Here is a 26038-nt window from a genome sequence, read left to right as displayed (position 1 = left end):
TGCTGGAGAAAGTTGTCGGCAACACATGTCAGGAATCTCTTGGAGGGGCCATGCTTGGCAGAATCTGTCTCCCAGCACATTACAGTGTCAGGGAAATTGAAGTCCCCCATGATGACTGCATTGTTCTTGGAAATGCTGGCAAGTTGCTTTTTGAAGGTTGCATCCTTGTGCTCTTTTTGACTGGGTGGGCGGTAATATATGCCAACAACTATGTTTTTCTTATTTTTTGCTCCCTTTGAATTTATCCAGATGCTCTCAATGGGGCCACTAAGTTCCCCTTCTTGAATTTCTGTGCAATGTTATTGGAACTAAACCAGACATTCCTTGCCTCCTTTTGAACATTCCCTTTTCTACGCTTAACCAACCTGTGGCATGTTAAGGATCCATTCCAGAGGGCCAGGGAGAGGGGAAAGCGGGGGTTAGATGTTGTGGATATATTTGTAACGTTGCCGTAACCCCTCATTTGCAGGGGGACCGCCTCCGGGCAGCTGCAGGAATGGGTCAGTGCCGTTTTCTCGAAACAACAGACAGCAGACGCAGATGTACAGTTCTCCGCAGAGACCCTTACAAGCGCCACCTGCCACTGCTCTCCCCAAACAAGGAATGAGCCGGCGGGTGAAGGCACGGACACCATCCGACCACAACATGGAGTTCCTGAACGTTCCAGACCAGGGCATGGCAGGGTATGTGCAAGAGGCCATATCCTCTCCAGTGGTGCTCAGGACCATCTGGATTGCGCTTGGATTATCACCCAGAGCGTAGGGTTTCCCCCAGAAAGACAACCGCTCTGTCTCTGGAGAAAACTTCACCTTGGCTTTTAAATTGGGGTATTTGTCAAAGCATTTCCCAAGGATTGGATCCAAGGTTGACTTCATAGGGACATTCTGCAAGAGGAGGGCTCCGCATGCAGAATTCCCCTCCCCACAATTATGGGGGGTGCCCCTTCTCTCCCATACCTCCCTTCATCCTGCAGGGGCTCTCGAGTCCCTGCATAGCGTTTTCAGCGGGCTGGAGGGCCTGCCATGGGAAGAGGGGTGGGGAAGCCCACTTCCGGCAGTACAGTTGACACAGGATGAATTTGGATCCAACCTCAAGGAAAAGGATATCCAAATCTGTTAATTTCCTTTCTTCCCTATGAAGATTATTTTACATCTTCAGTTCTTTCTCTCCCAAATTTGAAGAACTGAACACATTTGGGAGGGTTCTTATTCAAAAGGGTCTGCCATCTGCACTGGCAGAATTCAGTAGGTACAGGTGTTCCCACGTGGGGAAGGTCTCTCATATTTCTGACTAATGACCTGCTGGGCCGGGGTGGTGGGGGGCAACTTTTCTGATTAAGCATGCAGCTTTTCAGCATGGTTAAATCCGCAGCAAACCCAGGGCTGGAAAATCTAAGCACTTTTCCAGGATGGAAGGAAGGATCAATTTGGTTTCTTAAATATATAGATGTATATCGATTTGTTTTCCATCTTGAATGTGAAGACGTTTGCAGATTTTGAGAAATTCTTATCAACAAAGAAGTGAACTGAAATTCTTGCCCAACTTTATCTTAGTCATGTCCAAGGCAGCTGACATGTCATATGTCTGCTTATCCAAAGATGACTGCTGAAAAAGATTAAAAATAAGCACCAGCATGGGGATTTCAATTTCTGTGTCAGAAAAACCCTGTAATTTGTACATGCAAAGTGGTGCCAGCATCCTATTTCCATAATTTATTCCTCACTATAAACAACTTTACATAGTTGTTTTGGCTTTGTTGCTGTAGGGTAGCAAATGGAATGGTACCAAGCATACCATTTAATGATACACATCTCAAACCAATAGAAATTTTCAGCCACTGCCCTAGATTCTGTAATTTTGGCAGGCAAGACCTTAAATGCCTTCAAATGTTTGTTTGTTTATTTAGAGAATGTGTATACCGTCCCATCGCATAGCCTTGGGACAGCTTACATAAAAAAAAATAAAACATAATACAATAAAATCCAGATCCACCCTGGCTGCGGATTAAAACCTGTAAACTGATATTAAAAGTTATTAAAATATTGTTGAAATAAAAAGGTCTTAGCCTGGTGCCGAAAAACAAATAACGATGGCACCAGGCGGACCTCTCTGGGGAGTGCATTCCATAGGCGGGGCACCATCGCAGAGAAGGCCCTCCTCCGGGTACTTTGCTTCCTGATGTCTTTCACGGAGGGTTCCCGGAGGAGGGTCTCTGCTGCCGATCTCAGGGGAGGGCAAATAGGGAAGAAGGCATTCCTTTAGGTATCCAGGCCGTTAAGGGCCTTATAGGTGATAACCAGCACCTTGAATTGAGCCTGGACTTCGATGGGAAGCCAGTGAAGCTGGTAGAGGACTGGGGTCATGAGGGCTAGAAACTTGCACCTTTTGATGAATAGCCCTTCCCCATCCTCATAAATGGAGCTTCTCAAGTAGGAATCCCATACCTCCTACATCAGGGGCCTCAAACTCACCTTACCTGGGGGCCGCTGGAAGTAGAGTCTGGGTGAGGCTGGGCCGCATCAAGCGCTGGTGGTGGGCCGCTCATCCCGCGTTGCTCCCTGAGGCCGCCCCGGGTGCCACCAGCGCTTTGAAGGCCGCAGGGCCCTCCCCCGTGCCCTGCCCGGCTCGGCAATTGGCTCGCGGGCCACGAGCTTGAGACCCCTGTCCTGCATTCTCCACCTTCTCGTGGGAATGCAATATCCTCCTTGCATACGGCCAGAGAAAGAGGTAGCAGAAGCTCTTGAGCAGGCCTGCCTGCTTTTCATGTTTTGACTTATTTGCGCAGCGTTCTGGGCTGACTTGTTTTTGCCTCCAACGTGGCAGGACACAACGGAAGAGAAGTATCAGTCAGAGGCCACTTCCTGCTGTGGGGCGGCCCAAGCCACAGCCCAAGATCTCCGGACCGCGCTGCCGCGCTCTGTACCAATATATCGGGCAGGATGTGGATGAGCTCAGCTTTAATGTGGGCGATGTGATAGATATCTTGTTGGAAGGTAAGGCAGTTCTGGTGCTCCAGGAAGTGTATCAACTGGGTGTGTGTGTGTCCTTTGCAAGAGGTAATTGCTTAAATAACCAATACCCAATGTTCATGAACGCTGCTGCAGCCAGATTCTTGGGTGGTGAAGGGCATGGATTATATCCAACATCCCTTGCCTGCATTAATCTAGTATCAATTTAGATAGAAACCGCAAGATCAGAGAGCTACAAATCCAAAACTTAAAATTGCATTTAATCCCATTGAACTATCAAAGTCACCAGGATTTCCACGAGACATCCAAGAAACCATATCCATTTTAGGCCTAATTTCCACTGAACTGGTGGAGCCACCTGCAGCTTCAGGTGGCCAAGGGAAAGTGACTTGAGAAAGCTTTATCATGTATACCAAAAAGTAAAAAAAAGAAACCCTGCATGTAAACAACTGGCTGGAAATGTTAAGTTTTCTTCCTTAAAGGTATTTTTCATTTTTATTACAACCTCCCCCGCTCCCCCCCCACATACTTGGTGACACTTCTCCAATTTTTTTCTGCATCCCCCCCTACTCTAAAACAGTGCACAAGCTTCATTTGCACCCTTGGTTGGGTGAGAGGATCTGAATATGTTTCTTCAGTCCAACTCTAACCACTCCATCAGAGCGAAAAATGGTAAACATGACATTATTTTGGTTTCCACTTTTGCAGATCCATCTGGATGGTGGAAAGGACGTCTCCATGGGCGAGAAGGCCTTTTTCCTGGGAATTACGTGCAGAAGATCTAAGAAACGATGTTTAGAGGCCTAAAATCAGGAACTAAACAGGAATGGGGAGGAACATGGGTCAGCCCTTCACCAAAGCAAATCTGAACTCAGGAATTGTGCTCAAGATAGCAAGCAAAGGGGCTGGGTAAAAGCGTCATCTTTCACAAATGTTTTTAAGGCAGTTCAAGCTTTGGTTCAAAAGCTTGCGTCATGAGATCCCATGCAGGGTGGGTGGATGGGAGAAATGACTGAGACACAACATCACATGTATGGTTGTGGCTGGTCCTGGTGCTAAGTAGCAAAGGGATGGGGTACTGTATGAATTTTTTAAATAACCGGGAAATACCAGTTTATGAAATACTATGCACTTGCTTTCATCGTCTTTGCACATGTTGCAATGCTTTTGGAAGGAGGACATGGTAAATAATGTTTTGAAATAAAGTGTTGCGGAATGTGGGTTTTGGAGGCAAGTGCCTGCCTCTGCAACTCTGCTGTCCTTTCTTGCTTTCTGAACAGAAAAAGACTGGCAGTTTTTAAACCACAAGGTCAGTGTATCCACAGCATTAGTAAAAGCAGTTGTTGTAAAGAAACTGACCTAGTAGAAACTGGAAGGCCAGCCCAGGGCTGGACAACTAGCCTACTGTGATCAGTCTTAGCCATGCAGGATCGTAGGAACTGTAGTCCAGCAAAGCCTGAGTGAACATGTTTGGGAAGACTGTTTTACCTCTTCAGAATTCTGCCTTGTTCTTAGATATGCTCTTCATCATCCTTCTAGTTGGCCTCAACAAGAAACACTTATCACAGGTTTATTAAAGTGGGATGGTGTAACTTGCTGTCCTGCAAGAGCACGGGGTTGGACCCGATGGCTTTCATGACCCCTTCCAACTCTAGTCTATGAATTGGTGCCTACCTTGCAAGATGTGTGGGGCCCCACCTAATGTATGACCGAAAGCATGGATGCACTGTGAGATGTCTTACCACGCCAGAGTTCAGGTTCCTATTGGACCACGTTAAAAACTTCCCAGATCAGTCCCAAAGCATTTGCCTGCGGTTGAGTAGGGCATTTTATACCTGCCTGCCACATGCCGGTGCCAGGTGTTTTGGGACAACTTTGTGGTTAGTTGCAAATAATGGTAATTAAAGGCTGCCCTTCAAGGGTAGGAGTCTCTCAGTCCTTGTCACCCACACCTCCCCAGTTGGCAGAGGGGGGCGATGGAGGAAAGCAATGCTTGGAAGGCACCAGGCCGTGGAAGAGTTACCTATAGGGACTGAAAGATGAAGGGATATTGCAACACTTGGCTGCACTGCCCTTGTGATTGGACACCAGGCCATGAAGGCAGGGGGAGAACACAGAAAAAGTGGTCCAGGGAACTGGAGAGGGAAGAGAATGAAGTGGGAGGAAAGGCACACTTTCGGAAGGGCTTTCCTTGCTCTTTGGACATCTTAAACAGACTTAGTTTCCTGCAAAGGTTGCTTTCTTTTTCTGGTGCATATAAAGCATTTTCTTTGACCTCGATCCTCTGCAAAATTTATCTTTAGACGCCTTTTTGGAGTTTTAAGGCCCATCTTCCATGGAGATGCTGCAGCCTTGTGGCCCAGAGGATCCCCCAGGAAAGCAGAACTTGGGTTTGCTCATAACACACTGAAGTGCATTGGTGACTGTTTGGTATCTGTATCTGGAACTCCCCAGATCCATCAGCTCTACCCGAGATAGAAGGGTCAAGAAGGAAATGCTTGACTTAGGGTAGAATATTTTAGACAGAAGTAGTCCTGCAAGTCAGCATTCCCCACCTAGCCATGTTGTGCTGGCAAGCAAACACTGCAACTTGTAGGACGTTCTGGCCAACATGCCTAAGACTGCACTCTTGACATGACCCACCACCACTTGCTTAGCCCCTCCAGGGCTCTCCCAGCTTGGCTCACGGCTGCCAGGAGGGTGCTTTTGTGCCCCTCAACTCGTCTTCGGCCCTGCCACCACTTCTTATATTATGTAAGAAGTGCTATGCCCAGATTGAACCCAAACCTGCTCTTCTGGGGATACAAGTCACTCACCCCAAGAAAGATTAAGGGATATAATTCTGGGATGGTTTAAATATTAAAACCAGCAATAAAGTAAAATATAAACCTTTATTTAGAATTAAAGCAAATACTTCAGTATCACAAACACACAATATTAAACTTCCAAGAAATATACTGCTAATTTGGAGTGAGCATTTATTTTTTGCACAATCACAACATGCGGACAAATTCAGGAAAAAAGAGAAAGATGACAAAAGTAGGAAATTTTCAACATCTCCCCCCCACACCACCACCAGAGCAGCCTGTCACAATAATTCGTACGAAGACCAAGTCATTTATGTGTGCACACATATGCCCATGTATTAAGCTAAGATGTTGACAAAATTTCTACCGATTCATCTCCGACAAAGAACAAGAAAGCTCTACAAGGCAAACACTGCAGTCTAGTCTTCTTCGACAGAGTCTCGTTCAAATGTGTAGGCCATAAAGCAAGCGTCGGGTCTCTTGGGGACAAGGGGATGCCCTGGTCTCACAATCTCAAAGCCCAAGAAGCTGAAAGTACGGAGCAGTGAAGCTGCCGAGGAGAAAAGAGGTTTACTGCGAGTTCCTCAGGATCTAGGATGTGGCAGCAAGACTTGGCTAAGCACCCAAGCCCATACCCTCAGCCGTTCAGGGCTGCCCAAACCAGCGGAAAAGACAGCTTCCCTTCCTTACCTCTGTCATCTCGGTTCTTGTGGAAGCAAATGAACACATGGCCCACTTGGAGCTGTTCTTCAGCGAACTCAAGAAGAACTGCAAAACTGGGAAGAGGGAAGCAATGAGATTGTGTCCCTCTAAAGCTTTTAAGTGGCTGAGGCTCATATTTTGGCAGAAGGAAAGAAAAGGCGCAACTGCAGGTTATGCAACGGAACAGAAATAACCGAAGTAGAAGCTGCACCAATTCAATTAATTACTGCTGCCACGTTCAGCTTAAGAGGGCTCTGAGCAGAATGGTCCCCCAAAGATCTGGCACGAATGCCCAACTAATCCAGCTAGCGAGATCTGGCTTGGAGAATTAAAATGCGCCCACTTGGCTTAGGGAGCACGTGCACCCTTCTTTCCTTTTGAGGGGTAGAAAGAACACAAGAAAGGCTATCTCCATCCCTCTCTGGAAAAAAGGGGTTGCAGATGCATCACCAGCAAAGACTGAAGCTTCAAGTGCCTTGCTGGTTCAAGCAAGAGCCCTAGCCAAGGCCCAGCTCCTGCCAGACAACTTCCACTGACAGCTGCTCAAACACAGGCTCAATTTAAGTCACACAGAGAGAGGGGCAGGGGGGCCCTTTTAGTCCATCGGCCAAACGACATTTTGGAGAACCTCTCAGGGGCAAGTTCCAATGGAGGGAGAGCCACAATCCTGAAAATCTCAAGGGGTGGCAGTCTGAAGTCCTCCCTGCCCCTTAAGGGGGGAAGCATTTCAACTTTCTGGAATGGAGACAAAGGTGCACTCAAGTCACCCAATGAGTGGAGCTGGAAGAGAAGGGGTTGGCCACGTGGGACCCCGAGAGGACTGGACTGCAACTCCAATCAGGCCCCTGGGCTGTACACGCTGAAGTTCATTCCCAACAGTTTGCATCCCCTTTGGAGAGAGGTGCAGATAGCATCAGGAGGGGCAGCAGGACTGTAGATAAGGCACAACAAGTGCAAGATGCAGACCACACACGATGCTGTAACCTGCATCTTGAGGTGAGAGGATCCTTAAAGGAATCTGAGAACAAATGCCGAAGGGACCATTAAGAATGTGGCTCAGCTGATGTTCTGAGTCTGCCAAGGCCCTTCCTCCTGGTCTCAACATGGTGGCATCTGCGTCTGGCCTACCTGTCTTTGCTCCCCTCAGGCAAAGCGCCGCTGGGAATTTCCATGAACAGGTTGTTGTTGTTCAGCACAGTTCTCCAACTGATGTGCTTTGTGTCCGTCAGCCTGGACTGGATGTTCAGGACCCTCGTCCTGTTGTTTGATGTTACCTCCTCTGTTACATTCAGCCGATTATCCTAGGAAAGCAAAGCAGATTTGCAGCTATTTAAGGCTGCACAGAATTAGAAATGTGCCCTTTGCAGGAGCAGAGGCCACATTCTCCCCCCAGCAACTTGGCCCCACTGTTACCAAGTCGCACACACTCCGAATCATTGGAGGTAGGTGCAGCTCAGGAATTACTGGATGACCTAGAAGCAAGCCCCCGCAACACCTCCTGCGCCAGAACAGGTCAAGCCCCAACAGAACACCCTGCATTAGCCATACTTTCGAGGATGCACATACTTACGGAGTAGAATAAATTAGCTGAAAGATTGTGATCCCTCTGGCTATTCCCTCGCCCACCTGGGATCTTCAGGGGTGGGTGAGGGGCATCAGGAGCACCACCGAGGCCCCGGACCCAGGTTACTACAACAACTGAAGGACATCCTGGAACTGGGAAGACAAGCGAACGTATGAGCGAGAGGGCGAAGTGCAAAGAGGTTCTTTACAGGACTTTCTCCCCCCACTTCAGGCAAAAAAGGAACCCATGGCGGCTTTCTCCCCACCCTCAGGTTTGTGATCTTGAAGTGAGAGGAAATGACTGAGGGGAAGTTTTGGGGGAAGGAATCAAGTTGTCTCCCCCATACACCGTTTTGACTCTACATTCTGCTGTACCAGGAAAAAGCAGAATTTATTTCCCAAGGACAAATGATATCACATCTAAGACTAAACAGGCCCTTGTTTCTAAATAGTATTTGCTAAGAAGCACCAATCTCACAGTACTAAGTGTCAGAGATCTAGCTTGCTCTCAGAAATTTAAATGATCTAACATCCACACTATGACACAAACACTCACTTCCATATTAGCGTCTGTAAGTGTCTGCATGTGACTCAAACTGACGTCCCCACAATTTCCCAACTGGTTGCCACAAAGACTGTGACTCTTCTCGCCATTCCGGAAGTGCAAGTTTGCACGAAAACATGCTAACATGCACGTCAGCATGCAAGCTTGCTGCTTCCAACACTGACGCACATCCTATTTCAAGGCAGCATATTTACAGTTAGAAGCTAGAACTTTACAAGAGGTAAATTGGGGTGGGGTGGGGTGGGGGAGGACTACCAGCAGCTATTTGAGAATTCAGTGCCTGCAGTTACTGTTTAAATGCTCTGCCCATTGAGAAAAATACCACACAGTGTTAGTATACACAGAAAAGATTTTATGTCAACAGCAAAGCTGGGTGAAGTCAATGAGATCTTTCTCCTTTTAGCACCAACTATCGCTGTCCTCATCAGCCCCTCCTCTCTGCACCACCCCTCACCCTGCCAGCTTGCTCTGGTTGCATCAGACACCAGATGCAACAGATCAAGGTCTCCCTCAGGAAAATCCTCACAACCATCCTGCCAGCAGCCATTTGCAAATGCTACCAACAGTGGGGAAAGATGGCCACCATTTTGAACAGCCCCAGAAAACACCTCATATGACTCAGAACTCAGCAACAGTGAGCAGAGCACTTTGGAAAAGATTGATTCGAACTGGTTTCTTTGTCCAGCTTCAGTCACTTCTGCCTGGGCACAGACTGCTGGAACTGCTGGCATTAAAGCCCCAAATGATGGGATACAGTCAGGCTGCAAGGCCAGTCTGGGATACATGGAAAATGCTTCCCGAGATATTGTGAAGAGCGGGATATAAAAGCTATAAATAAAAGTTTACTCCTTCAATCCTACACGTATGGTTGTACTATGAGTGTCATCACTCCTGTGCACTGGGCATGGGAAAAAATGCATCCCAACACCTTGGCAGGGAACGAAGGTTGGGAAACACAGTTTACGGAGAACCACTGAATCCAGAAGTGAATAGGGCCTTCACTGACAGCAGGTGCATCCCAATTCCATACCTCTGATCTGGTCAAACAGTTCCTTCTTAGGTGCTTGAAAAGGGTAAAACAAGACCCTTCTTAGACCAGCTACAAATTTACTACTGTGCTTGGGGGAAAAGGAAGGTGGTGGTCAGCAGCACAAGAACGAAGCCTGTGACAGAAAGCCTTCTGCAGTCACACCCCAGCCCAGAAAAAACCAGCAAGGCCAAGTGAGGAAGGACTAGGTGGATTCAGTTCTCCAAGGGAGCCAGTCAAGGCCTTTGTAAGCACTCCCTTGGGCAAGGGGCACCTTGCCAGGTCTTCCTTGAAGGACCTGTCCTGCCTGTGCAGTTCACTTGTCTATGCTGGGCCACTGAAGTGCGGCCACTACTTGTCTGCCTGCAAGAGAAAAGGGGAAGCTGGTGCAGCTGTTGCTGGCAAGGCAGTGCATCCTGTCACAGGGCCTCAAGAACCAAAAGCTCACAAGGAAGGAAATCCTCAAAACGGCAGTTCCCCTTGCCCCAAAGCAGACACTTACCTCACAACTGTACCCAACATTATAAACTCCTAATTGGATGAAAAGACCCAAGGCCTCCTGCTATGGAGGCATGGCTCGCTGCACCCGCTTCCCTAAGCTGTTCGCCCAACAGCCTCTGCTACACAGGCCTATCCTCTCCTCCCTGCCTACTCCAGGTAGGCCAATAGCCTCATACTCTGCTGTGAGTGAGACCAAAGGGTAGGAGGGGAAGTGTGCACAGCTGGCTTGTTTCAAACTTGTATGGCGCAGTGGTGTCAGGAAAGAGCCATTATGTTAGTGATCTCTGCTTCTATGCGAGGTGGAGTTGGCTTACAGCGCCAAATCTGTCTGACTACTGTACACACTGAGCTCTTGTCCACGATGTCCCCAACATTTGAGGACTGGCTTGGCAAGAAGGGTTTCAGGACCAAGTGGATTTTGTCCCCTCAGACAGGGTGAGAGTTACAGTTCAGCACACTTACCCCCCCTCCACCCCCCGTCCGTTCCCTTAAAGTGTATTGGTCAAGGCTGGCATTACCTAAGAGCCCAAAGCAGAGTGTTACATAACTACATGAGCATTTACTGGAACCTACACGAGGGATAGAGGAAATTCAGCACAAACACAGTGACTTCCCCTTTACTGTAGCAAACCCGTCACTGCTTAGATTAATAGGTATAACATTCTGCAGTAATACACCAGCAGGCTGCACTGACGGAGTCAACTGCAAATTTCTCTCTGCCACTGGCCCTACTTAAAAAAGGTTAACTCCCCCTACCCCAGAAGTCCTTTTCAGGGATGCAGGATGCCGTTTTTCCTTGGAGGGACACATTTTCTTGACAGAAACATGTCCCTGATACTGCTTTGGATGGGTAGAGAACGGGGAGTGTCTTCATAATGAAACTGAGCCCTTGCAACTGATCAAATAAGGTCCCCATCTTTCCTGGCTGTCTAGTGCCTGCTTGCATGATTTTGTCAGGGAGGGACTGAGCTGGTCACCCATTTCCTTGCATGGACAGATATGCCCTATGCATTTTTGCTCTTCCACCTATTTCATGGCTCTTCATTCTTGGGTGGCAGGTACCTGAATAGGCATATTTCCCACTGGCTGGGCAGGGAGAGAGGAGGTGGAGAGAGAGGAAGACAGTCAATTCCCTTAATGAATGAAGGGTCTGTTTCCCACCAAGGAAAGGAGAAATTCTGCATAACAGACTCTTTCTGCTGCCTCCTCATCTTGCTCTTTCCTGGAGGAACATTAATGCACACCCATTTCCTCCAACAGTCAGATAGATCTTTCTTTTCCATCCAAATCATGAAGACTTAATTCTTCCCCAGCTTGATAGCCATGCCTACCATACACACACACTTTCAAAAATCTTAATTCTTTTTCAAAGTGTTGGATGTAGCCAGGGAGTCTCAAAATAAAACAGCATTTATTTTCTCCTAATGGCCCCATGGAGGCCTCAATCCAGTTTCCTAATTAGAATATAATTAATGGTCTTAAGTAATGTGGAGGGAGAAAGCAGAATTGTTACCTGTCTATTAACACAGGTTGGCCTCTCCCTCACCTCCCCCCCCCACCCAGCAGGATCTCCTTCTTTGCTGAGGAGTGGGTGCCTTAATAGGCCAGATCTCTCTTCTCAGGGTGTCAGGTGTTGTGAATAACCATTATGTTTTTGAGGGATTGAGCCACTTGAAAATCTGAGCCTCTAACTAATGGGGTAAAGCACCATTGTCTCTAATGTTTCCACTAATTTTGAGAAAAACATCATTACCAAGCTGATGTGTGTAATTTTGTCCAGGAGTGAAGAGACAAAAACAAAACAGACAATTGAGGAGTAAAACCCCGCCTTTCCTTTCACTATGCCCAGAATTTAGTTATTAGGCAGACCAGTCTAAGAAAAAATAAGGCTGGAATAACACATTAAAGGCCAGATACTGAAGATGAAACCCAAATACTTTGGCCAACTAATAAGGAGAAAGGACTCACTGGAGAAGACCCTGATGCGGGGAACGATGGAAAGCCAAAGGGGAAGGGGGCGGCAGAGGATGAGGTGGCTGGATGGAGTCACTGTCTCAGTTGGTGTGAGCTTGGGTGGACTCCGGGGGATGATGGAGGACAAGAAGGCCTGGAGGAGTGTTGACCATGGGGTTGCGATAGGCCAGGCACGACTTTGCGAGTAACAGAACATAACTGTTTATTTTCCCTTTTCCTCCACATACTTTCTACTTGTATCACAAGGACAGGACCCGAATTCTTTCTATGGTCCGCCAGTCAGTCTGGGAGGCCTTTCAGCCAAAGAGCAAAAATGCTCTAAATATTAGAGGAAGTGGATAAACGCACTTGGTGTTTGTTGCCTTGCTCTGTAGGTGTTCTAAGGCCACTAGAGCTCTCAATTATTGCCAAGTCAGCATGGTCACACCCATTCCGATTAGGAATGACAGCAGCTCCAACTCCCTGCTGGGGGTGGGATAACGAACTACAACTCCCGTAGATCTTGACCATGCCGCCAGAGGATGATGGGAGGGGCACTCCAACACCATCTTCGGCAAGCCGTCGGAGTAAGTCGAGGGACGCAACTCGCCACCTGCCCCATGGGGTGGACGACCCTAACCTCTGAACACGCTGGCTTGCCGTGATGTGAGCTGTAAACCAAACCACCGAAAAAGGAAAGCGGGAGGACCCCGTGCTGGGTCCCTCTGACTTACAGAGGCGACAGGGCAAGGCTGAAATGGAAAAGCATCCATGGAATGAACCCAGAAGGGTCTCCGCCGCCCCCGTGAAGCTTCCCTCCCCAAGGAGGCTGCTCGGAGAGGGAGGAGCGTGGCCAGGGCCGCCCCGCCCCTTCTGCCCCCCCGCGGCGGGCGGGGCTTCGGGGCGAGGCCCGCGCGGCCAGGCCGCGGCGCTTGAGGCGCGGGCCCCGCGGCCGTCTGGAGGGCCTCCCACGCCGGCTCCTCGCCTCCTTCTCACCTCCTCAAAGCGGCGTTGGCGGGCAGGGCGGGCATGGCGACTTGCGTCTTTTTATTTCCTTCCTTCTCTCGGGCAAAGCAGTGACTGTTGAGGATCCGCTGCAGGGAGGATTTCACCATCCGGGCCGCCCCCTGGTCGCCGAACCCCCGGTCGGGTCTGAGCCCCCTCCGCCTCCTCCCAGGCTCCCTCGCGGCGAGGCTCCCTCTACTTCTTCTTCCTTCAGCTATACAAAATGGCGGACGGCGGCGTGCCGCCAGCAGCCTTTATAAAGAGTGGGCGGAAACTCCGCCCCCCGACGTACAGCGGCGTGGCACGCCCACGTCGAGCTCGCAGTCAGCATTCAGCTCCTTAAGGGAACGCCACGCCTTCCCCGTGGCGTAATACGCACTGGTCACGCCCTTTCCCGGTATAGTAGGGAATGGCCTCGCCTACTTCCCCAATTTTCTTCCTACCGTCCTCCCCCCCCCACCCGTTCTCTCCTTGATGTAAACAAGATTTTCGCACCTCGCCCCTCCCTTCGGGACGAGGACGCTTCTGATTGGCTGAGGCGCCGTGGCGGAGGAAAAATAAAAAGGAGGGGGAGGGTTAAGACAGCGCATGCGCCGGAGGGACAAACCATAACCAAAAAAAGATCACTAGGGAGAGGGCGGAGCCAGGTTAGAAAATCTCTTCTTTTATTGGCTGATGGGATGTCAGCTAAGCTGGTCGATTGGTTCGCGGTCTAGGCTATCTGGAAAGAAGCTGTCGGTCGAATCAATTAGGAAGATCAGCGGCGGGGGCGGGGGGCGTCCGAGCGCGCGAAGCTGGCTGCGCATGCGCTGAAGGCGCGAAGGACGGCGTTGGCTACGTGACAGCCCTGTGAGGACTAATTTTAGGGGGCCCAAATTCCCCGCGTGGCGCTCCCTGGAAAAAAGATGTGCAAATGAAAACACCTTATGCTGGGAGATAGCCTCTTCTCCATCCCAGGGCTCCACTGAAAGCCTCCAGATGGGGGGAAAGGTAGTAAAAAACAAGGAAAAACCATACATGCATTAAAGGGTCTGAGGGGAAAAATCCCGAAATATTTTCCGAGACTCTTTCAGGGCCCTCTCCTCGATCTCTTGCTGTAGGTGTCTGGCTTCCTTGCACTCTGTGGGTTTCCAGCAGGCCTGCTGTGTGGCGTTTTCTGTCTGAACAGGCATAGGGTTTTAATCCCAGGCCCATTTTATAGGGGTATTTTGAGCTCCAGTGGGGTGTGGGGGTTTGGGGGCTAGACTAGGACTCAGGAAAACCAGACTTTAGTCCCCCCCTCAGCCATCGGACTCCCTGACTTACTTTGGTCCTGATTGGCCTACCTCACAAGGTTGTTGTGGCAAGGATAGAATGGAGAGGAGGAACTTCAGTGTGAAAAAGAAATACTTCTCAGAGCACATAGCTAGACTGGTTTCTGGAAGAGGAAGTGGTGGTGGTGGTGGCTATGGAGGAGGTTACTAGTCCTCATGCCCATGTATCCCTGTTGCTGTGGAACATGGGTGGGATGGTGCTGTTGCACTCCTGTTGTACTTGGGATTTTCTTTTTGGCTCTGGCCATTTTAAGACTGACTAATTTCTGTCTAAGCTGCCAGGTAATGTATTCCCTTTATGCTAAAAGGAATTTTTTTGTCCTCCTTTATATTGTTAATGTTTTTAATTATTTGATTTTGCACATGGTTTTTTGTTTGCTTTTGTTCTGTAAGCTATATGCAGATGTTGCTAAGTGTCCATACACTTGAAAATTGTTTGGAACATCTTTTACCCACTTTCCAGGAAACTTAAATTGAATGTATAGAGCTATCTATATGCAATTGTCAATGCAGTTTGCAAGATTACAAAATACAAAGAAATGTATTTACACTTTAATGTATGCCTACACTCTGTTATAGTTTTCTTTTAAAAATGCAGAGTGGAAGAACACTGTGATCCAGTTAGGTAATCCTTGAAACAAAAAAAGTGGGATATAAATATAGTAACTAAAAATATATATAAATACTGCTTGGATCTCTATTAGGGTAGAGAGAAAGCTGCAACCTTGGAAAGGCCAATCCAACCCTTGTGGAAATTTATGTATTACATACCTTCGTAACATTGGAAATCCAGCATCAGGAGAGGTAAAGGGGGGCAGGGGGGGTTGAATTAACAAATGTACAACTATCCTGAATCCATTCAATGGAATGCGCTCCCCAGAGAGGTCGGCCTGGCTCCGTCGTTATTTGTTTTTCAGCGCCAGGTTAAGACCTTTTTATTCCAGCAATATTTTAATAACTTTTAATATTGTCTTTTCTGTGTTTATAACTGCAGCCAGTGTGGGTTGGGAATTTATGTTGTAGTTTATGTTGTAAGCCGTCCTGAGGCTTTTTGCAACAGGATGGCATATAAATATTTTAAATAAATAACTAAATAAATTCAGTTCTGTACTAAAATTGACCTGAGTGCTAAGCCAGTATTATACAGAAGAAAACCCTGCTGGGGCCTAAGCACGAAGGGATCCTTTCCAATGCTTTGCTTTGCACAGCAGACCTTAAAATTGTGGTATTATCTCTTTGGGGTACATTTTTAAAATCCCAGGTTTGAAGAGGTAGGACTCTTATTCAGGTGTAAGTCCCACTGAATATGGTAGCATCTATGGCTGGTTAAAAATGTTTGTGGTGTGTTTTTTATGCTGACTTCCTCCCTGATCGCTTTCATTTAGTCAATCTCCTTTCCCGTAATTTGCTCCTTTGTGCACAGGGCTTAGCCATTCTCAATATGCAGAACTGTGTTTCAGCCTTGCGGTGGGGTGGGAAGTTTTACCATCAGCTCTCATTTTTGGAAAGGGGGATGGTTCGCTGATCTCATTTAATCCCTGTTATTGTTGGGTCAATTTGCATTACGAAGACAGGCACTGCTCTGTTATTGGAACTTGCGATTTCATGGGGAAGTGCTGTCAAAATAAAGAGGCGCTCTTGTTGAAAGAGCATTTGGGTAGGAGCTCTAACAATACCCTGTTCTGACTCAGTGCCTAAAGATTCATTTTCAGAAAAGCACAATATAATGGAATTTATGCACTAGGCTGTTCCTATGGTAGAAGTATTAATCATTCCCTATCAATTATCTGAGCCATGAAGCATGCACATTAGTCTCATATCCCTGCTTTAGATCTCCCATAGAATTTTTCAGGTTCTCATATGGGGAACTCAGAGCTGGGAACTGGAGTTCATCCCCACCTCCCCTGCCCCCTTGCAGATGACAGGGGAAGAACCATGCTGAAGTTGGGAAAACAACCTCAGAGAGGGATGGAAGGAAAAAGAGGGCAGGGGAAGTCAAGCAAGATATTCTGCAGACACTCCAAACTCCTTCGCTCCTCCTGCATGACAGCTGGGTAGGCCAGAAACCTCATTTAGTGAAAATGCAGGGTGGGAGGACAAGGGAGATGAAGGTCCACCACTAGTCAAGGGCTTACAGGTTCCCTGCTGGGTTTGTTCTCTTGCTATAGTGCTGCTCTGTGGGAGTCTGCTGGTTTCTTCACCCCATGGTAGAGTTTAGTTGTTTGTGCACATAACTATAAGCAGTTTTGCGTTGTTTCTGTCTTGAGACATCTGGGGATCCTGTGCTTCGCAGAGGAGATAACAAACACTGTAACTGCATGTTGCTACTCACAGGGCACAATACCTGGTTCTACAGTACACGGAGTAACTTGGACTCATCTTTTACCTCCTCCCACCCCTTTTGGTATCTCACTCTGTTTTAAATATATGAACATTCCCTGGCTATAAATTAACTTTGCTGTGCTTGTAGTGACGTCCAGCAATGCTGAAATGCTAGACATAGTATTATTTAACTTAGTTGGGCAAGTTTGGCTGGTTCAGGTATTTTTCAACAGGTTCTGGTTGTTCAGGTATTTTCCAAATTGTGCCAAACCAACCTCCTGGGCAAATCATCACATTTCATGCACCCAATTTGGGGGTGTTTATGTCTGTTAACCAAGGGGCCATAAACAAGCATTCAGTGGAGGCTTTGCTTGAGTTAGGACTGAATTGTACAAGAAGAAAAGCTTTGTACACATTCAGAGTTTCTTCTCATTGCTAAACAACAGCAGCAAACCTCCTATCCTTCCATCTGTGAAGGTAACATCTGCATATAGTTTTGGGGCAGGGAGAATCGGGTGCTCCAAGGCAGCTGTGGCTAATCCTGGATGGGGAGCATGGGCAGAAGGGACATTGCCGTTCTCCTTCTTGCACCCAGGGCCGGACTAGATGGGCCTTCTTAAGAATGCAGACATGGCTTCACTTTGATTGTTCATTGTAGTGAACCATAATACCAAACAGAACGTGCAAGACTGAGCTCTTCTCTGACTCGGAGGCTCACTGCCTTGTGAAACACTTTTGACATCCCTTTAGGAATGTGCTTTGAATAATGATTAAAGGCATTTTGCGTTGTCAGCATGGGTCACAGTAAGCCTGGGCACATTTTTCTAATACCTCAGCTCCACTGGCATATTTCTGAGCTTGCGCACAATCCTGCGCTTACCTCCTTGGAAGTACATTCTCTTGGCTTCACCAAGGCTTACTCCCTGAGGAGGCTTTGGGCCCAAGAGTTTCAAATACTGGTGGGTGCATCAATGCTTCCTAAAAGCGTTAATCACATGCCCCCCCTGGGTTTGTGTGATTGACTTTTGTTCCCTTTTGGGCCTTTGAAACCAAAGCGTGTGGACGTCTGTTCCCAGGTGCGAGTGGTGTAACGAATCAAGGCTTTGACATTTTTGGGCCTTTCAGATATTCATTCATTCATTCATTCATTGTGGTATGTGTATATTCTGCTAGGCTCTGGCCAGTTTATAAGATACGCTCAATATGCTGTGCAAACAAGGTACTGAAATGAGGCCTCACATCATAATGATGGTGCCAACAAATCACCAAGCATTTTCCTGATGTGGGTGCTTCTAGGCCCTGCTCCCCTTAGTTTAGGATGGAAAAAGCTCTTTCTGGATGCACTATGCAAGACAATGGCTAGCATGTTGAACTGGGTCCTGGGAGATCCAGGTTCTAGTCCTTATGAGGATACAGCAGAGGGGAGAGGAGGGGTGTTATGTGGACATCTTGGATTCCTTACTTGAACAAGGGTGAAATATAAATATAAAAATGAATTAATGCCATTAATTTGATTAAGAAAAAACTTAAGTTTAAGAAACATCTCCCCTGTTAGTGTCATTCTCCCCACTCAGCCAAGGGACTCTCTGGGCCAGTCACAGACTCTCAACCTAAGCTACCTCACAGGGTGGTTGTTGTGGAGCGGGGGTAAGATGAAGAGGAGGAGGAGGAGAATGATGTGGGCTGCTTTGAGGCCTTAAAAAGAAAAAGGTGGGATATAAATCCAATAAATAACATAATGAATTAATATGAGGCAGGAAGGGAAGATCAGGAATCAGAGGGGTAGGAAATAGAGGACTTAGGGTCCAATCCGTTGTATGTTTAGATGGAAGAAAGTACAACTTGCAGCATTCCCAAGTCCTGCTGACTGAGGTTTTTCTTTCTGTCTCTGTAGGATTGGGCTGGAAGGGGGCAATAGAGGACATTTTTGTGGAAGGTATCAATGCATCTCTGGGTAAGACTAGTAGGAACCTCCCTGTGGAACCTTGGAGGTGGCCCACATTCTCATTCAGTATAAAGCATCTTCGTCTCTTCCTAAAAGGCTCATCTTGGCCCTACAAAAGCAATGTTCGCATCGCATGGTGTGACCATTCTGGCATGCTTGCTTGTCTGTATCAACCTTTTCCAAACTGCTGACAGTGATTTGAGCTGGCACTGGCCAGGTGTCAGTTAAAAGTCAGCCTAGAAAAATGAAAATTAAAAAAAGGCTCATCTTGGAAGACAGCTACTCTTGTGTTTATCTTCTATCGTATCTGCTGCCATCTGGTGGCCATCAAGCAAACTCAACATTAACCCCCCCGGGTGGGGGGGGGAACAGCTAGAAGGGGACAGCTGAAAAAAAAGCAAAGGTGCAAAAGGCCTTCCCAACAATTAAACCAGAGAGTTGCACAATAGGCGCATTAGAACTGTGGGGTATGCTCCTTGTTTTATGGAAGTTGTACAATAATCCCAACATATTCTATAGTGGAAATTAGGATGCAAAGCTAAATGCACTTACCCCTGAAAATCCACGTGGAATTCAATGGGACCTCTGTGTAGCTAAGTATTACTTATTAATATTTATAAGCCTCCATTTTTATTTCTGTATTGTTAATAGCTGAAGCTTCGTCTGTGATTAACAACATGAATATTCAATATGCATTTCCTTACTTGATCTACTCTTTTTTATAGTTGCCCTGTCTGTCAACCTAACTGGCCAAATTTGACCTGATACCATACAGTTAGCATCCCCACTCTGCATATGTGACATTTACCATAATTTAGCATGTTTCAGTATATCACAGAAGTGAGTACACCCCTCACATTTTGTAAATACTTTATTATATCTTTTCATGTGACAACCCTGAGGAAATGACACTTTGCTACAATGTAAAGTAGTGAGTATACAGCTTGTACAACAGTGTAAATTTGCTTGTCCTCCAAATAACACAAAGCCGTTAATGTCTAAACTGCTGGCAACAAAAGTGAGTACACCCCTAAGTGAAACTGTCCAAATTGGGCATTATTAGCCATTTTCCCTCCCCGGTGTCATGTGACTCGTTAGTGTTACAAGGCCTCAGGTGTGAATGGGGAGCAGGTGTGTTAAATTTGGTGTTATTGCTTGCGCGCTCTCTCTCTCTCTCTCTCTCTCTCTCTCTCTCTCTCTCTCTCTCTCATACTGGTCACTGGAAGTTCAACATGGCACCTCATGGAAAAGAACTCTCTGAGGATCTGAAAAAAAGAATTGTTGCTCTACATAAAGATGGCCTAGGCTATAAGAAGGTTGCCAAGACCCTGAAACTGAGCTGCAGCACGGTGGCCAAGACCATACAGAGGTTAAGAAACATAGAAACAGAGTGAGTCAGAAGGGGTCTCCCGGGCCATCTAGTCTGACCTCCGGCACCAGCCAGCTCCACTCACGACATGCCCACCATGTGGATGTCCAGCCTGTCCTTGAACACCCGCACCGATGGGGCCTCAACGACCTCTTGTGGAAACCCATTCCACACCCTCAGGGTCCTAACTGTCAGGAAATGCTTCCTGCCATCTAAATTTGACCTTGGTTCCCTGAGCTTGGCTCCATTGGAGCATGTCCTGCCTTCCTCTGCAGGGGAGAACAGGTCTCTGCCCACCTCCGTGTGACACCCCCTCACACAACTGTATGTCGCCAACAGATCCCCTCTGAGTCTCCTCTCCTCCAGGCTGAAGAGACCCAGTTCCCTCAGTCTCGCCTCATACAGTATCTCCTGCAAACCGGCCACCAACCTTGTGGCCCTACGCCGCACTGACTCCAACCTAGCTATATCCTTTCTGGTATGAGGGGCCCAAAACTGAACACGATACTCCAGTTGCAGGCGCACCAGAGTCATACAGAGTGGTAGTAATACCTTTTTTGATCTAGAAGCCACACTTCTGGCTATGCAACTAAGGGTGGCGTTTGCCCTCTTGCCCACCGCATCACACTGCTGACTCATTTAGCCTGCAGTCAACCAGTACCCCGAGGTCCCTTTCACAAGCGCTGCTCTCCAGCCACTTGTCACCTAACCTGTACTTATGACAGCTATTCCTGTGCCCCAAATGCAAGACCTTGCACTTGTCCACATTGAACGCCATCCTGTTGTCTCCTGCCCACTTCCGTAGTCTGTCCAGATCCTTTTTGGATCTGGAGTACCTGCTCCTCAGTTGTGGCCGCTGCTCCAGTTTTAGTGTCATCTGCGAATTTGATCAGCAGACTGTTCACCCCTTCTTCCATGTCATTAATGAAAAGATTAAACAGGATCGGCTCCAGGACAGAGCCCTGGGGGACCCCGCTTGTCACTGGCCACCATCCCAATGATTCCACACTAATGGTTACCCTCTGCTTTCGGTCAGTCAACCATGCCCTAATCCACCAGACAGTGCTTTGGTGTATCCCAAAACTCCTCAGTTTCTCCACCAGAATATCATGGGGCACTTTGTCAAAGGCCTTGCTGAAATCCAAGTAACCACATCCACTGCGTCCCCTCCATCCAGCCATCTTGAAACCTTGTCATAGAATTCCACAAGGTTTGTCTGGCAGGACCTATTTTGTGGAAGCCGTGTTGTGTGGCTGTCAGCCTCCCTTCCCTATCTAGCATCACTATATCTCTCTCTATTATGAGCCTTTCCATTGTTTTTCCTACAATGGACGTAAGGCTAACAGGTCTATAATTCCCCATGTCCTTTCTACTTCCCTTTTTGAAAATTGGGACCACTGATGCCACTCTCCAGTCCTCTGGAACTTCACCCGTTCTCCATGAGGCCTCAAAAATGGAGGCCAGCGGGCTTGAGAGAACCCCTGCCAACTCTCTAGGTACTCTCGGTGTAACCCATCAGGGCCTGGCACCTTTGTAATGTCCAATGCCCTGAGCAGCCCTCAACTTCAAGGGGGGGTGCCTCTGATCTGTGCCCCTAAGTCCCCAGCCTCATCTAATCTCCTATGCGGATCTCCCCTGTCCTGCTTTGGGGAGAACACAGAGGCAAAACAGTCATTTAGCATCTGTGCCTGTTCCCTCATATCAGTCACTGGATCTCCTTCCTCCTTATTTAGTGGTCCCAGTCACTTGTCTCCCCTTCCTATTTACATGTTGAAAGAAGCCCTTTTTGTTGCTCTTGATATTCTTGGCAAGTCTCAGCTCGTAATCAGCCTTAGCCTTGTGAAGAATCCTTCTGCGACCTCCTCCTCCTGGTATACCCTTTTGTCTATTTGCCCCAGTACCCATTTCCTACAGAGGTTCCTCTTTCATCTAATCCCTCTAACCACCTCCTTTCACATCCAGGACGACGCTCTCCTCCACCTCCCCACCTTACTGACTAGAGGTATCGTCAAGGCTTGCGCCTCCAAAATCTCCCTTTTGAGTGCCATCCACCCCTCCTCAACTCGCTTACCTTTCAGTTTAACAGGACAGGTTCCACTCAGAACAGGCCTCGCCATGGTCGACCAAAGAAGTTGAGTGCACGTGCTCAGCATCATATCCAGAGGTTGGCTTTGGGAAATAGACGAATGAGTGATGCGAGCATTGCGGCAGAGGTTGAAGGGGTGGTGGGCAGCCTGTCAGTGCTCAGACCATACGCTGCACACTGCATCCAATTGGTCTGCAGGGCTGTCGTCCCAAAAGGAAGCCTCTTCTAAAGATGGTGCACAAGAAAGCCCGCAAACAGTTTGCTGAAGACAAGCAGACTAAGGACATGGATTAGTGGAACCATGTCCTGTGGTCTGATGAGACCAAGATAAACTTATTTGGTTCAAGCGTGTGTGGTGACAACCAGGTGAGGAGTACAAAGACAAGTGTGCCTTGCCTCCCGTCAAGCATGGCGGTGGGAGTGTCATGGTCTGGGGCTGCATGAGTGCTGCCGGCCCTGGGGAGCTACAGTCCATTGAGGGAACCTTGAATGCCAACATGTACTGTGACATACTGAAGCAGAGCATGATCCCCTCCCTTCGGAGACTGGGTCGCAGGGCAGTATTCCAACATGATAACGACCCCAAGCACACCTCCAGGACAACCACTGCCTTGCTAAAGAAGCTGAGGGTAAAGGTGATGGACTGGCCAAGCATGTCTCCAGACCTAATCCCTATCGAGCATCTGTGGGGCATTCTGAAATGGAGGGTGGAGGAGCGCAAGGTCTCTAACATCCACCAGCTCCGTGATGTCGTCATGGAGGAGTGGAAGAGGACTCCAGTGGCAACCTGTGACGCTCTGGTGAACTCCATGCCCAAGAGGGTTAAGGCAGTGCTGAAAAATAATGGTGGCCACACAAAATATTGACGCTTTGGGCCCAATTTGGACAGTTTCACTTAGGGATGTACTCACTTTTGTTGCCAGTGGTTTAGACATTAATGGCTGTGTGTTGAGTTATTTTGAGGGGAAAGCAAATTTACGCTGTTGTACAAGCTGTATACTCACTACTTTACATTGTAGCAAAGTGTCATTTCTTCAGGGTCGTCACATGAAAAGATATAATAGAATATTTACAAAATGTGAGGGGTGTACTCAGTTCTGTGATTATATATACTTGCCTTTACGCATTGTTCTCTCTAATGGTGAACTCAGGCAGCGGTAAATGCTCACAGAATCGAAAAATGGCATGATCAAGGGAAACTTGAGGTTTGGTGAAGTCCCCCTGCAAATGAAAACTAAAAAAGAAACCTACTTCCCACGTTGGCATCATCAGAAGTTTAGTATCACCAAAAAGAAAACACTAAAGGGCTTGGTATTTAAGAAATAACTCAGCATATTGCGTTCTAAATGGGGAAGCTCTATAAATACGCTATATTATTCTAAATCATGGGTCCTCAAACTACGGCCCGCGGGATGGATCCGGCCTGCCATGGCCATCCATCTGGCCCGCGCTGCTGCTTGCCGCACGCGCTTGTGGCATGGGCGGGGAGGCAAGGACTTGCTCGCTCGGAGATGGTTTTGGACTCGCTGGAAGATTTCTGAGCGAGCGAGCCTCTGCTGTGCACGCCTGATGCCACCTCCCGCGCGCCCCCAGGCACCCCCACCTCACCGACCTGCGACTGTCACCGCAGCCTTTCAACAGGCCCGCTATTGAAAAAGTTTGAGGACCACTGTTCTAAATGCTCAATGTGACAGTATTCTAAATACCAGGATACTGGGGCATTCCACAAAGGGTTAGATTTCACCATCTATTTATTTATTTCATTTTAATACTGCCCAATAGCCAAGGCTCTTTGGGTGGTTAACAAAAGTTAAACAAAAGTTGGAAAAGTTAAAAAGACATATACACACAATTTAAAGGAACAAAACTGTATTAGCAATTGTTACGTTTCAGCACAGAAGCTGTATACAGAATGAAATGGAATATATAAAAGAACTGAGGCCTTTGAATTGTGGTGCTGGAGAAGACTCCTGTGAGTCCCTTGGACTGCAAGGTGATCAAACTTGTCAGTCCTAGAGCAGATCAACTCTGACTGCTCTTTACAAGGCCAGATACTGAAGATGAAACTCAAATGCTTTGGCCACCTAATGAGAAGGAAGGACTCCCTGGAGAAGAGCCTAATGCTGGGAACAATAGATGGCAAAAGAAGAAGGGGATGGCAGAGAATGAGTTGGCTAGATGGAGTCACTGCAGCAGTTGTTGTGAGCTTAAGTGGACTCCGGGGGATGGTGGAGGACAGGAAGGCCTGGAGGAGTGTTGTCCATGGGGTCGCGATGGGTCGGACACAACTTCGCAACTAACAACAACAACAAATATAAAAACAAAGTTTACAAGTTAAATTGTTAAAATGCCGGTGTAATCAAAAGGTCCTCATCTGATGCTCAAAAGAATACAAAGTACATGTCAGGCATACCGCTTCGGAGACCCCATTCCAGGGGAGTGGCAGGGGAGGAGATACACCCCAAGAGACCAACCCCAGAGGCCAAGATGGAAAAGATCTCCCCAGCCATCATGGACTTTCCCTTGGTTCGCAGGTCACTTGGCACAGAGGAGATGCAAACATTACAAAATGCCTGTGTGTACTGGATTTATATTCCACCTTTTTTCTTTTAAAGAACTTAAAGCAGCTTACATCAGCTTACATCATTCTTCTCCTACTCTCAGTGTGATCCCCACAACAACAGGTAGGCTGGGCTGAGAGCCTGTGACTGGCCCAAAGTCACCCAGTTGACTCTATGGCTGAGCGGGAATTAGAACCCAGGTCTCTTGAGTCCCTACCCATGCACTGTAGTACTAGTGTATAAAACCCCAAACGATATGGGACCAGGAAACTCCCTTACCAAGTTGTTTACTCACTGCTGTAACTGGAGGCCATTTCCCTGATGGTTCAATGATTATTATTTATGTATTCCATTTATAGTATGGAGCTATGACCCAATTGGGCTCTAGAAAGAAAAAGCTTTCCTTGTGGGGGACAGCTGCTCTGTGGAACTCCTTTTCCTTGGAGCTCATGTGCACATGTTGTTTTTGATTCTTGTTAAAGACTTCATCATTCTGGGAATCCTTTTTGGTTGACCAACTTCTGTTTTTATTGAAACTCTCTTTCTATTGCTATTCCATTGTTAACCATTGCATTTTATCCTTTTTATTTTGGGGGGCCTTCATTGTTGACTTCTCTGGAAATTGTGTAGATATAAAGCACTATATGCACCTTGAGAATAAATAAATAACTTGAAATACACAAGCAATCAGGATACCAATCCACCCACTCCTTTTATGCAAATAATTGACTCATTGGATGGTTTTATTTCAATATAAAATGAATTGTGATCACAATCTCTGTAAGAATTAGTATGAAGGTAATGTGTATGACTGGAAAATGTCAAACGGAATTTCCCCAAAGGGCTAAAATTACATTTTTTTTTTTTTTAGGTGATCCCTACAATTGAGACTGGACCTCAGGAGAATAATGTAGCATTTGGGGAGAAAGATGCACCGAAGGAGACCAGCCCCAGAGGCCAAGATGGAGAAGAACTTCATGGCCACCATGGCCTTCCCCTCGGTGCTTAGGTAGGTGGGCACGAAGGAGATCCAAATGCTGCAAAAAACCTAGCATGCTGAAGGTGATGAGCTTGGCTGCATTGAAGCTGTCAGGCGTTTTCCTGGCTGGGAAAACCTCCGTGAAGCTGATGAGGGCCAAGAAATCCGTGTAGCCCAGGGCAGTGTAAAATATGGCGACCAAGCCTTTGCTGCATTCCACGATGATCTCTCCAGCCAGGGAATGGAAGTCCCAATTGACAAAAGGGGGAGAGGTCAGCAGCCAGACCCCACAGATGGCAGCTTGGACGAGGGGACAGACCAGCATGATGGAGGTTGCCAGGTGGCTCCCCAAGAGTTGTCTTGCCACAGTT

The 26038-nt window shown here is 47.5% G+C and overlaps 2 protein-coding genes across 2 annotated transcripts in view; one reads left to right on the top strand and one right to left on the bottom strand.

Annotated features, from left to right (window-relative positions):
- MYO1F (myosin IF) overlaps positions 1-4190 on the top strand; it is a 48140-nt gene extending 43950 nt beyond the window's left edge. Inside the window, exons 26-28 of the mRNA XM_044426175.1 lie at positions 470-683; positions 2824-2993; positions 3678-4190. Of these exons, the coding sequence (XP_044282110.1) occupies positions 470-683; positions 2824-2993; positions 3678-3754 (461 nt within the window). The 3' untranslated portion in view covers positions 3755-4190. The remainder of the gene's footprint in view (positions 1-469; positions 684-2823; positions 2994-3677) is intronic.
- A 1651-nt stretch (positions 4191-5841) lies between these two features.
- On the bottom strand, positions 5842-13318 carry OAZ1 (ornithine decarboxylase antizyme 1). Its single transcript, XM_044426176.1, is given in 6 exon segments — positions 5842-6326; positions 6467-6552; positions 7607-7779; positions 8049-8135; positions 8137-8194; positions 13084-13318. Coding segments are annotated over 6 exon segments (654 nt in total). The 5' UTR covers positions 13203-13318; the 3' UTR covers positions 5842-6195.
- Positions 13319-26038: the final 12720 nt, after the last annotated feature.

This window comes from Varanus komodoensis, unplaced genomic scaffold (assembly GCF_004798865.1).
Source record: "Varanus komodoensis strain SLA01 unplaced genomic scaffold, ASM479886v1 scaffold164, whole genome shotgun sequence".
NCBI lineage: Eukaryota > Metazoa > Chordata > Lepidosauria > Squamata > Varanidae > Varanus > Varanus komodoensis.
The sequence above is the reverse complement of the archived record's forward strand: the minus strand, read 5'-3'. Positions and strand labels throughout refer to the sequence as shown.